This window comes from Ixodes scapularis, unplaced genomic scaffold (genome assembly GCF_016920785.2).
Source record: "Ixodes scapularis isolate PalLabHiFi unplaced genomic scaffold, ASM1692078v2 PGA_scaffold0__279_contigs__length_252992795, whole genome shotgun sequence".
Taxonomy (NCBI): Eukaryota; Metazoa; Arthropoda; class Arachnida; order Ixodida; family Ixodidae; genus Ixodes; species Ixodes scapularis.
This window is the reverse complement of record NW_024609835.1, coordinates 109,478,612-109,492,193: the sequence shown is the minus strand read 5'-3', so window position 1 is coordinate 109,492,193 and position 13,582 is coordinate 109,478,612. Positions and strand designations below refer to the sequence as shown.

Here is a 13,582-nt window from a genome sequence, read left to right as displayed (position 1 = left end):
TTGCAGAACAAACGGCCCCATTTGGCGAAGAAGAAAGTGCTCTTCCACCATGACAACGCACCGGCTCACACCTCCGCTCTCGCCACGGCCAAATTGGTGGAGTGGGCTACGAACTGCTGCCCAATCCACCGTATTCTCCAGATTTGGCCCCGTGCTTTTAGAGCGCAGCTCTTAGGCTCCCGTTTCCGGCTTGAGCGGCGTCGCCGTCGGCGTAACCGCGCGGTGCATTATGGGTAAATTTCCCCGCTAAATCTAGCGGAAAATTTCCCCGCTAAATCTAGCGGAAAAATTTCCCCGCTAAATCTAGCGGGAAAATTTCCCCGCTAAATCTAGCGGAAAAAATTTCCCCGCTAAATCTGGCGGAAAAAATTTCCCCGCTAAATCTAGCGGAAAAAATTTCCCCGCTAAATCTGGCGGAAAAAAAGCGGAAAAAATTTCCCCGCTAAATCTTGCGGAAAATATTTCCCCGCTAAATCTAGCGGAAAAAGTTTCCCCGCTAAATCTAGCAGAAAACTTTCCCCGCTAAATCTAGCGGAAAAATTTTGGTTACGTGACACCCCGAGGTCACGCGACTCCCCAGGTCACGTGACCTCGGGGTGTCACGTGACGTGACGTGACTCCCCAGGTCACCCAGCAGAAACATAGTGAGCCGTTAAGGCTGCCAACCCCACCGGGTCTCCCTCCGGCTCCCCCTGAGGAGCCTATAGACGAGGGTGGACCCAAGTCCAACGAGGAAAGTTTCCTCTCTGGATCTGACTCCTCTTTTTCTGCCACCAGTGACTCTACTGGCCAGCAGAAAGAGGCTGTAAAGAAGAAAAACGCCTCACGCAAAAAAATAGATTTTAAGCCATGATCACCTCATTTTACTTTTTACCAGTTTTTATATTCACTTTTGCACTGGCTAAGCATATAGGCATTATGCAGTGGAACTGTCGTGGCCTTCGTAGCATGATGACATCAATTCATTTTTTGATGAGCTCCGTCCTGTTGCTATTTGCCTAAGGAGACGTATCGGACTGATTCGCACACGCAGGTTTTGAGTCATCACCAAGTTTTTAGGAAGGACCGCCATTCTTCAAACCCTTCGGGTGGTGTAGCAGTGGTGGTTCAAAGTGGAGTGGCATGTGCTGAAGTTCCTTTGCAAACCTCACTCGAGGCAGTTGCAGTTCGCATCCTTCTTGACCGCCTCATCACTCTAGTATCACTCTACTTACCACCTAATGTTCCGCTGCATCTCCATGAACTTCAAGCACTAATCAAACAACTTCCCAAACCTTTTTTAATTTGTGATTTTAGTGCCCACCATTCTTTGTGGGGAAGCTCTCGTCAAGACTCTCGACGTGGAGTTATTGAAAGGCTTTTATTATCAACTGGAATCTGCCTGCTCAATAAGAACCAACATTTTTTAGTGCTGCCCACAACACTTTTACAGTAATCGACCTATCACTATCATCACCATCTCTACTTTCATGCTTTTCATGGAATGTTTTAGACAATCCTTTTGGAAGCGACCATCTACCCATAATTTTGTGTTTTACCAGTTTCATCGATACCAACTCGACTACCGCGATGGAAGTTGGAAAAGGCCGACTGGTCTATTTTTGGTCTAGAAGCTACACTCGATCTCCCTCCTTGTTTCTTCATATGACTCCTGAGGATGCAACACTTTACGTTACAGAATGCATTATAAATGCTGCTTCCGCTTCAATTCCACAGACCTCAGAAAATCTTCCCCGGAGGTGCAAGCCCTGGTGGAATGAGGAATGTACTTCCACTCGGAAAAGCCAGAATAAGGCGTGGGGAACTTTTCGTCGCTATCCAACTTTCCGTAATTTGATAGTTTAGGGAAAAAAGAGCACAAGCTCGGGTGGACGCGAAGACGGGCCAAGTGGACTTCATGGACAAAGTATGTTTCATCTTTAAATAGTTTTGTTACTGCTAAAGAAGTATGGGATCGTCTCAAAAAAGTTCGCGGGCAGTACCATGCTTTCAAGATTTCACTTTTCCTTCAATCTCAGCATCTCTAACAGGACAAGCAGACTTCCTAGCAGAACATTTTCACCGCGTCTGCAGCTCTTCCAATTACAGTACGGAGTTTTTTAAGTACCAGTCTACCGCTGAAAAGCAGAAAATCACTATATCAGGCTTCAACTCTGTTGCATACAATAGACCGTTCACAGTGTGAACTGAAAGTTGCTCTCAGCCTAAAAATGCAATCTGCACCTGGGCCAGACAGAATTCACTACGAGATGCTTAAGCACCTGTCTCGTGAATCTTTGTCCCACTTGTTGTCTTTTTTCAATTACCTATGGAAAGCTGCTGCTTTCTCCCATTCTTGGAGAAGTGCCCATGTTACACCTTTGCTGAAACCTGGAAAAGATCCCTCTCTGGCTACCAGCTACTGCCCCATAGCACTTACAAGCTGCTTGAAGAAAACTTATGAAAGGCTTATAAATCGCCGCCTTATGTTCCTTTTGGAAGAGAAACTTTTTTGACACTAAGCAGTGTGGCTTTCGTGCTGGACGGTCGACCATGGACCATCTGGTCCGACTTCAGACCGTCATACGTGAGGCCTTTGTACACCGGCAGCATTGCGTGTCGGTGTTTTTTTACCTAGAGAAGGCATATGACACTACGTGGAGGTATAATATCCTTCGAGATCTATACAACTGTGGAGTGCGTGACCGCATGCTTCATTGCTTGCAGAATTTTTTAAGTGAGCGTACATTTCAAGTTCGATTAGGCTCGACTTTATCCAATGTCTTCTTACAAGAAAATGGTGTCCCCCAAGGCGGAGTCTTAAGTGCCACCTTATTTGCAGTTAAGATAAACAGTCTGGCTCAAGTTATTCCGTCATCTGTTTCATACTCGCTTTACGTGGGTGATGTGCAAATATCCTTTTCGTCCTGCAACCTCTCCAGTTGTGAACGGCAACTGCAGCCCACAATAAACAGGATGACCAAGTGGGCAAATGAAAATGGTTTTAAGTTTTCCCCAGAGAAAACTGTGTGTGCCGTTTTCCCTGCGACGAGGTTTGACTCTGAACCCAATCTTTCAATTGAATAACATAAAAATAGCGGTGAAGCAGGAACATAAATTTTTAGGCATGTTCTTCGATAAAAAGCTTACATTCAAGCTTCATTTAAAGGAAGTAAAGCAAAAGTGCTTGCGATCCTCTAACATCCTTAAAGGGCCCATGAAACGAATTTTGTGTTGGGATAAATCATTTTCGATTGGGATTTTACTAATAGCACATCGTTCAGTGGGCCAAAAGAAAAAAGGTAGAAAGACAAAAGCCTGACTTTCAGTGCGAAAATTTGAAAACACAGCGGACTATTTCGTACCTCCTCCCCTTCGTAAGCTCTCTGCCTTTTCACTGTGATACATCCGCGGTCCCAAAAGCGCGTCGTCGGGTCCAAACTGACGTCACACAAAACCGGACCTCACTTAGTCCCTTCACCCCTAAGCTGACATTGTGGTGGAAGCTACGCGCTTGCCGAACCAACCAGCCGCCTCCCTTTATCCCCTGACCTCAATCTCTGCGCGTGGGTATGCGCGGAGGAGCGTGATCATGTGGCAAGTGTGGCTGTCCCAACGAGCACGTAGCTTCCACAGCACTGTCAGCTCCGGGGTGAACGGGCTGGGGAAAGCAACTTTTGTCTGAATTCTGAGCGACGGGCTAATCTTCTAGGGGGACAATGGCTCTGTCCGGGTACATAAACCAGATTCCGAGCAAGAGGGGCCTCCCCTCTTTTCGTCTTCTTGAACTGTTTGGTGGAATGCGCGATTTATGAGTTGAGGAGGAAAGCTAAACAGGAAAAAGGTTGAAAAGCGTTTCATGACCCCTTTAAGGTGCTGTCACATATATCTTGGGGGTCTGACAGACGATGCCTCCTACGTCTGTACAATGCTTTAGTTCGGTCACGTCTGGATTATGGAGCTATTGTTTATGGTTCGGCACGACCTTCCACTCTAAAGATGTTGGATCCGGTTTATCACCTCGGACTTTGGCTTGCCACTGGGGCGTTTCGCATGTCACCCGTATTAAGCTTGTATGTGGATACTAATCAAATGTCTCTGGAAAAACGCCGACAGTACTTGAGCCTCTGTTATTATTACAAAGTGCTTTTGGATCCAAAAAATCCTGCTTATAGTATTTTAGATTCCTCAGTTCTGTAATTTATTTGAAAACAAGCCAACAATTGTGCGCCCCCTAGGTTTTCGAGTTCAAAGTATTTGTAGCTCTCTCAACCTCCCTGTCCCTTCCACAAGTGGTGTTAACTTGCTAAAATCTATGGAGAGACTTGCCCCTTGGAACGAGCTACCCACATGTTGTGACTGGTCTTTCACCAAATACAGTAAGAAGACCGTGGCTCCACAGTTTCTTCAGGAAGAGTTTCTATCTTTGCAAGAAAGAATATCTAGTGGTTGCGCCGAATACTATACCGACGGGTCGAAATCTTTATGTTCCGTTGGTTGTGCAGTCATTTTTGTCAATTCACGATGCGTCTTAGCTGCTATCTCTTCCAGAGTTTCCACAAAGAATGTACTTACACAACATTTTCGTTTTAAAGTAAACAGAGCTCTGCACTTTGGAAGTAATATCAAATTTTGCTGGGTACCAAGTCACGTGGGAATTGCAGAGAATGAGAGTACGGATCGCTTGGCTGCATCTGCCACAGATTCAATAGCATCTTTTGGCCTGCCCTATCAGGATTTTAAACCACTCTTAAAGAAATCTCTTTTCAAGACTTGGCAGCTAAAATGGGACACTGAAACCAACAACACTCCACGTGATTAAACCAATGATAGACATCTGGGAAAGTTCATTTCACAGAAACCGTCGTCTCAAGGTTATGCTTTGTCGCTTGAGAATCGGCCATTCACGTCGGACACATATGTACCTCCTCTGTGACGAAGAAGTTGCACTTTGTGCCCATTGTGGGGAATTACTTACAATTTTACATTCTATGGCAGTGTAGGTTTTATCATCAACTGTGCGTATCATGTTTTCCTGAACTTTTTAGAGACTATCTACCCTTTCATCCTATGTTTTTACTTGGTGACAGTGCTTTCACGTTCAGGCGGAACCATGAAGCACGCAACAGAACATCTTGGAGAATCGTGTCAGGACACAACGCTCGATATTGAATGATGGAAGGTGTAGTAGGAGTGCTCCTATATGTGCAAGGGCCCAGCGTTGTCCAAACGAGCACCAGCGAGAACTCGGTCTCGAAGCACGGGGAGAATTTAGCAACCCTGAGCAGCAGACGCTTGCTTGGTGTGCACCATTCCAATGTTTACAAATCCAGAGCCCAGTATGCAATCTCCCTTGGCACATGCAAATCTGTCGCCTTAGAAGGCGAGCACACTTGTGCATGCCTCACTCGTGAAGAACGCAAGTGTCACTGGCCAAAAGCAAAAAATTGTTGTTGAACATTGCACAAATGAAAAGGGTGAGAGCTAGTACTTCAGTTTGTCCTTCTGCATATTACTCTTTGTGAGCATGAAACGAGCGTACCCCCTAACAGTACTTCTGTAAAAAATACATCAAAATTTTTGCAGCATTGTTTTCTACTACATACTTCCCTAGCAAAATACAGCTCTCGAAGCTACACGACCAGTCTGCTGAATAGAATAGCAAGTTTGTGGTTCTGAGTCGACGGCGAGCACATACCTGCCAAGTCTCTCGTTTTACCCAGGAGACTCCCGAATTTTGAGGAATTTGTACGAGTGACAGGAAAATCTCCTGGAAAACGCAAATTACCACCCTCTTCCCTTCCCCACACTTGAGAGTTGCCATCGCAACAAATGGCTGCAATGATAGCGAGGCCCACCTGTATCTAGGTAGCATGAGCAGTGCAATATAAATGTAATGAAATTATCTTTATAAAAATTTGTCAATACATATTTTTTTTAAATGCTCTCCCCCCCTCCCTCTCTCCCTTCCTCATTCTCCCGGGTTTGGTTTCTCCAAACTTAACAGGTATACAAACATATTCTTCAGTGACACTAAGGGTGAAGCGACTGTGTCACTTCAAGTGTCACTTGAAGTGACACTAAATTACCCAGTCTGACAGGGGTACTATTTATCCCCAGAAAGTGGCAAGATTTCAATCTCCATTTTCTCCATTGGCATTACGCCTTAAGGGCTGAAGAACCTGCTTCTTTTTCATGTACTTGAGTCTCGATTGTCTCCATGCGTTGTGCAGTTCTGGGAGGTAATCTCGGACGAGCACGGCATTGACCCCACTGGCAGTTACCATGGAGACTCTGACCTGCAATTGGAGAGGATCAGCGTCTACTACAATGAAGCCTCTGGTGGGTAGCTTTCTAAATTCTTCGTAAACATGAACCTCTTTTGCGTATTTTGGCTGGCATTCACTATTTTTCAGCAATGTGACAGCTTCCTTTGTGCTCTCTTGATCACACGGTTGGCCAGGGGGTACATATCCGGTACTCTAATAATCATTGATCTGAACCATTAGCAACTGATCATAAAAGTTTTGGGGAGAAGGAATAAAGCATTGCTCGCTTGTTTTTTGCTCCTCTCTATAACATTTACTAGCGACGTGGTGCTGTGGAAAGAAATTGGTCATTCCTTTTTCGTTTTACGGCGCGGCTCTTTCCCCCCACTCGAAATGATGCAGGGTGTCCATTGTAGCTATTGTCGCACAACTCCCAATAGACATCAGGGTGTTGTGTGACGTTAAAGTGCCATGTGACGTCATGATGTCACATGACTACTAGCATTGTTGCGTGACATCACCTATGTCCCTCTGAGCAGACATTGGAAATGGTTCCTCCATGCTAGGTGCAAGATACTTCATGGTACTTAGAATCCAAAAGGTATCTGTTTGTTTTTTTTTTGGTGACTATAGACCAGTGTCTGCTCAGTTGCAAGGGTGCAGTCATGTTTATGCTGATGACATGCTTAGTAATGAGACTGCATTTTTTGAAAGACTTGTGTTTTTTTTAGATACTTTTGCACTTACTGTAGTGAGAGAACATCGGAAATGTTTAGTCACAAAGCTCCAAGAACAACACCAATGCCAAGAGTGCTTTAAAAAGGAAAAATCTAGTTTTATGCTTGGCCCCTCTCATATGAGTCTGCAGTTGAGGTTATCATTTCTAATTTTTATCCCTGGGGGCTAGGATATTGAAAACTGGTCTATAGAGAAAGCCCACTTAATTGGCAAAGTTTGCCCTGGCATAAAGCCAACTGATGCAGTAACAATCTGTTAAAGAATTTTCATGCACATGGGGAGACTCTTTTGGTTTACCTTACTGCTTCTTAGGGGTTATATTGCAGCTGAAACATTATTGAAGCTTCTTGGGTATTTCAATGCACTTACCTGCATCGCCCGATTTTAATGTTCTTCGCTATACTCCATTCACCCCTAAGCTGACACGCAATGGGAGCTATGTGCTTGCCAGACCAATCAGCTGCTTCCTTTTAATCACCTGACCTTAATCTCTGCACGTGGGTATGGGTGAGAGCGTGATCATGTGGCGAGATGTATGGTGGGTCGAACGAACGCATAGCTTCCACCGTGCTGCCAGCTTAGGGTTGAACAGAGTATAACTTGTAGGAGAGAAATGTGATAAAATGGATGTTCACACTGTATCATGCTCTCTACCTGGATGTGCCAAATTCTCCCTTTCCGTGTAGTGGCAGTTGGTTCTCAAATGTAACATTCTAAACTTAAACTGGTAGCTACTGTGGCTACTCAGGTGTGGGAAATAAGCTGCAGTTTAACCTTTAAGTTATGGTTCATTGCCAGAGAATGCTGATGTAGTGATTTCCTTTTTAGGATGCAAGTATGTCCCACGAGCCATCTTAGTGGACCTGGAGCCTGGCACCATGGACTCTGTACGCTCGGGACCCTTTGGACAGCTCTTCCGACCGGACAACTTTGTTTTCGGTGAGCTCATTGCTTCCACAGAGCAGCTATTGTGGTATGGTGGCCACCATGGCTGGCCTGCAGATACCCGGGTGGCTGATTTAAATCCCGGCCAAGGTGCCCGCAGTTGTACAGTGGCTCGTTGCATAGAAGGCACAATAAATAAGCTTTTGGTTGCAGGTAAAAAGGTCCTCAGGTAGTCAGAATTAATCCTCAGTTCCCTGCTGGGGCGTGCTTGTTTTGGCATGTGCAACCCCCAAATTTTAATTTTAGTTTCTTTAGTGGTATGGCGGCACACATCAGCAAACTGTGAGACTGGAGGTTTTCGGTACTTTAGCTAGGTCGCGCTAGCATGTCCTGCCTTTAACATATGTGAGAGAAGGGTTTGATTTCAATCCCTTTTATGAGCATTTCATAACTGCTACAAACGGCAGACTTTAACACTGCACTGTCTTTGACTCCCTTTAAAGGGAAGATGGGGCACTTCTACATTTGAGAAAAAACGTTTGAATTGCGTTCATCTTGCCTTTAGAATAACAAATATCACAATTGTATTTCAATGCGATGCGCCGGAGAGCCATAAGAGCAATTTGAAAATAGGGCTGAAGCCCCGCCTCCCTAGCCTTGGCAAGCCAAAAGATCCGTCGATGACGTCACGGACAGCGACTGTCTTTCGCGTTTTTCTCGCGTTTAACAATACTTGCGCGGAAAATGGTTTTGGTATTCGGGTTCACGAGGTAAAAATACACTAGAATTCACTTCTAACTCATTTTTTTCAAGAAGCTCCGTAGCTTCCCTTTAAAGGAAGCTGAAACACTTCTTTCAAGAAATGAGACGGAGGTTGATTCTAACATAGTTATATCCCGTGAATCTGAATATCACATTAGTTTTCTCCGAAGATGTAACTAAATGTGAGAAAACTGAAATAAACCTCAGACCGGTCGTTTTGTCGTAAGAGTATTTTTCGGCTGCCAAGCGAGTGTCGTTCCAGGGCTGCGCATGCAATTGCAAGCTTGCCAGGTATATTCCCCCGCACTGGTACTAGTCGTAACGTTTTTTTCTGCCTTTGATAGGCGTTGAAGATGCCAGAGCGGAGATTCCGAAGACTCTTTTTATGACGTCGCGCTCTGGGTGGGAGGTCCTGCAAGGGTACTTTGAAAATAACGTTTTGCAACCTCCATGCAAAAAAAAAAAATAATAATAATTCAATATTTGAGTTTTTGGAGGCTAAATGAAAGATGATCTAGATGAGTTTCCTCAAATACAAAACCGCTTCAGTTTCCCTTGTGAATGCCAGACACAAGTGGCATTCACAAGGACCCATTGACACTCGCGTGACTTGGGACCCACATAACTGTAGCCAAGCATGCCTATAGATGATCAGGTGATCATAAATATTAGCGAATTTTCCAGTACAAATTCATATTTATACTAGTGCTCGGTTAGGACTGACGCACAGCAATACGGATAGCTGTGCGACATGCTGCATCGGCTATACTCGCAGACAATTTTCTGTGTTTCTGCAATCAAGGGTATAGGTGCCTGGGCGCTCGCACATTTTGAGCGCCAATCGGAGCTGTGCACGCATACTCTTCGCTTCCTCTGAAGTGTTATAGAAAGCTGTAGTATTTTAGAGTCCCTCTCACAGGGGTGGAACGGCTGCGCCATTTGCGCCATTTTGCGCCAGACGCATTTGTCTGCGCCATCCTGCGCCATTTTGCGGAAATTGCGCCACAGCTAATACCTTGCGCCATTATGCACCAAATCGCACAATGTGCGCCAAAAAAAAAAAAAAAAGAATTGTATTTTGTTTTGGTTTCGGATTATGTATCGACTCAATTGGCAACAATGAGCGCGTTTAGCTTGGTCGGACTTGCAATCCTTTCTTCTCTTTATTCTCCCTGTGCATCCCGAGTCGGAAGCACGCGAAAAAACTCGCCTGCGACTGGATTGTTATTCTTCAACCATAAGCGGTTAAGCAAGTCTGCCGAGGTGAGACAGAGTCGTTAAGCGTCGGATAGCCTGAGGGTCTGCGGCCCGGGTTCTGGACATCAGCCAGTTGAAAACACATCAGCGAAAGATTCCTTCTAGTGCTTCATCGTTGGAAGTTAAAACCGCATTCTTGCAAGATAAGTCATGATTTGATTGAACTGAAACGCTGTCCGATCCGAATCCTTGCCGGCCAGCAGCTCTCACGCGAGCGGTAGATCTGCTTGGCGCACTTTAACCTTGCTCCTGCTAATCGCTTTGAATACGATAACTCCGTTAATCGTAGTCTGCTGCTTCGATATTGAGTTGCACAATAGGATAAACTCGAAATTCGTTGCCCTGTTGCTCCGCGCAACTGCACGTCCGCTGCTTAGGCACGCCAAGAGTTTCGCACATATAATTACTATGTCCAGCACGTCTGAGTTGTGCGATAAGCAGTGCTGGTTTGCATTTCGAGCAACTGAAAGTCACTCAGAAAATATCAAGGACACCATCTTCAGAAACATATGGTACTTGCTTTTTGGTTCTCATTAAGGCTCCCAAAGTTTCAAGTTTTCGCATCTGTTACACTGTTATCCCATCTACATAGGTCCCCAACCACTCATGTTCATCTGTGCTGCTAAGCACATTTGAAATTACTCCCGTGCTCGTCTAAAACACAAGCTGAAGTGCAATGCAAACTGATCTGGGCTGCTCTTAGCCTGCTCCAGAATGGAGTTTTAGCTGCTCCCAACCTGCTCCAAAACAGCGGTTTCAGCTGCTCCCGTGGCTGCTCCCAAATACATTTCATGAGTTCCACCCCTGCTCTCAGCCTTCAAATTGTTTACTTAGAAACAATGTGTTTACTTAGAAACACTGAATGTTCCCACAGTATCCTATCCAATAGCATCCACTTAAAGTGGTAGGAACTAATTGCCAATTGCATTTTCTGATCGGCTGATGTGGGCCATCTTGAAGCCGGGAGGCAAGAGGAGACTGTATGAGTGATGTTTATGTGAAAGCTTGAAACAGCTGGTGCATTATGAAAGTGGGTCAACCAAGACCCATCTATTTGTGCATAAGAAAGGAGTTGCGAAAAAGTTTTGACTGATTCTCTTGAGCAAGTCAACATCTTCTCCATCATAATGTAGAAACAGCGCAAAAAACGCAAATATGGCAAATTTTAATTAGTCTTGATGCCCCTGCCACTTGTTAGTTGACAAAAACTGTGCACCCTTCAGAGTTTTTCCTTTCCACATTCTCAAAAGGTAGGGTCCTCGTTTGTAAAGAAGCGCTGGCTTCCCAATAACTGTAGAAAAGGCAAGGAAACCATTGCTACGACTAGCAGGTGCTGCCGCATTTGTTTACTCGCTGCCGCACAGTAGCGCCACAACCTACCAGCAATAGCCCATGCAATCCTTCAATCGGAGCACAATGTCACATTGCAATAATCCTCTGTGCAAGGTGCAGACAGACTTGGTTGCCATAATATAGCCAGTCTTACGAAAACTGTGGTGTTTGTGCCACGACTTTATATATCAAGTTTCCCATAATCTGGTCCACAAAAAAACTTCGACAAACCTGCACAAAAGTTCTGCCCACCCCGGTTAAGATCCATAGGACTCATTACGAAGCCGTCGATTGCAGCTCCACAACGCTGTTCTGAGGTGAAGCTTGGGAGTGCTGGTACTCTGTGGACCATCCATGGTTCTATGCTCACCTGCGAAGTGTGTCCCTTGCACGTGATCCCTTTGTGATTGGATAGATGTGCAGTGGCGGAATGTGTAAGCACGTGGCAAGCACATAGAGCTTGCGCTGCAGAATCCTGGATTCAATCTCCACCATTGTCCGTCTTGGTCTGAATGAGCATTGCATCAGTGTACAGTTGCGTATCAGTACAAAGACCCTAGGCTAGCCATTGCAGTGCATTGGCCGAATTTTTCATCTACAGCGTAAACCAGTGTTGCCATACCCCAGAGGCAGACCCAACCTTACGCTGTCTAAGCATTACCTTAGAATTTGCCTTTTGCCCCCGCGGTGCAGGCCAGAGTGGTGCGGGCAACAACTGGGCCAAGGGCCACTACACTGAAGGGGCAGAGCTGGTGGACTCTGTGCTGGATGTGGTACGCAAGGAGGCGGAGGGCTGTGACTGCCTGCAGGGCTTCCAGCTGACCCACTCGCTGGGAGGGGGCACGGGCTCCGGCATGGGCACCCTGCTCATCTCCAAGATCCGAGAGGAGTACCCCGACCGCATCATGAACACCTTCAGCGTGGTGCCCTCGCCCAAGGTAAAGGAGTGCTGCACCTCTGGGGGAGGGGCGTCAACGCTAACAGTGCCTATAGTCGGTTACAAGTCAAGAAGGTAGGAGAAGCTCCTCCCACAAGTGTGATGCGCCCGTTTCAAATCTCTCCGCAGTTGAAAGAAGAGTTCACTGGAAACGCTCCTTGTTCCGCTTCAATGGATTCCCACTTGTCTCCGATCCCACTTTTTAAGAAAGCGACCTTTGTATTCATCGGAGAGGGAACCGAGCCCCTGAAAGCAGCCTTTGTATTCATCGGGGGGGAAGCTAATCCCCGAAAGTCGTATTTGTTTCCGTCGGTGGGGGAGAACTCTAATCTCCCTCTCGTGGCTTCCACAATGCTAAGTCGAAGTCAAAAGATAAAGCAAATATGTACAGAAAGGCAAGACCCTCCTCGCGTGTTGGCCGCGACGTCACGGAAACGGTGGGACGCTATTGGACGCGGAGGTGGCGGAGCGATATCTGATTCCCTTTGAGGGGCATTTGCCGCTACCTTCTTAACCTGTAACTGACTATAGAATACGTTCGTCTGGTTTGCATCCTGCCACAATCCTGGTGGTGGCACAGCAGTGGAGGTGTAGGCAGGAGACTCTTCTTCTGCTACAGGTCATTTGCTGTCAGGTAGCTGAAGGAAACTAATGAATACACAAGACAGAATGCCATGAAAACAGCGGCCCATGCATCTGCGCGCCTTTTCACCAGCATTTAATCGACCAGCCATCGGGATTGCGACATCAGACAATAGGACACTCCCAGTCTTGTTCCATAGAACTCGTGTGGGAGCATATCCTTGAAGAGGCTGACTTGAGCTTCGTGGGGTCCACGGGCGACAATTAGAGGCCTGGAATACAGGCCTCTAATCATCTAAAAATAGTACATCCTTTTTATTTTTTTTTTAATTGACTTGCGTAAAACTAATTCCAAAAAAAAAAAAAAAAAAATGGTCCTTACGCGTGAATATGTTGTGTTAGTGGAAACCTCCACCACAACTCCGAGCTATGCTTCGTTTCAGCTTCGGTCCGAGCGCGGCCGATGTTATGAGCCGAAGGGCCAATCAAACGGCGAAAGAGGCACAGCGTCATGGCGTGCTCTCCGCAGTTGATAGGACCAGCCGGTATTCACCGTCTGTCTGTGCGCGCTCCTCCGCCGGCTAGTCCTTTCAAGCGCAGAGAGCACACCATGACGCTACGCTTTTTGCGCTGTTTGATTGGCCCTTTTTGGCTCATAACATCGGCCACGCTCGGACCGAAGCTGAAACGAAGTATAGTGGCAGAAACTCACTTAGTGTAATTTTAGAAACATAATTATGGTAGACACCACGGTTTGTACTCTTTTGTGTCTTTAGCTTGTATCTTACTCAATTCTGTAAGTACCATATTTGCTATAAAATGCGCGATTTGTCTAGATTTG

General features: G+C 45.9%; 1 protein-coding gene across 1 annotated transcript in view; it reads left to right on the top strand.

Moving 5' to 3' along the window:
- LOC8033653 (tubulin beta chain) overlaps positions 1 to 13,582 on the top strand; it is a 30,009-nt gene that overhangs the window by 4,971 nt on the left and 11,456 nt on the right. Inside the window, exons 2-4 of the mRNA XM_029990667.3 lie at positions 6,213 to 6,321; positions 7,815 to 7,925; positions 11,916 to 12,160. Of these exons, the coding sequence (XP_029846527.1) occupies positions 6,213 to 6,321; positions 7,815 to 7,925; positions 11,916 to 12,160 (465 nt within the window). The remainder of the gene's footprint in view (positions 1 to 6,212; positions 6,322 to 7,814; positions 7,926 to 11,915; positions 12,161 to 13,582) is intronic.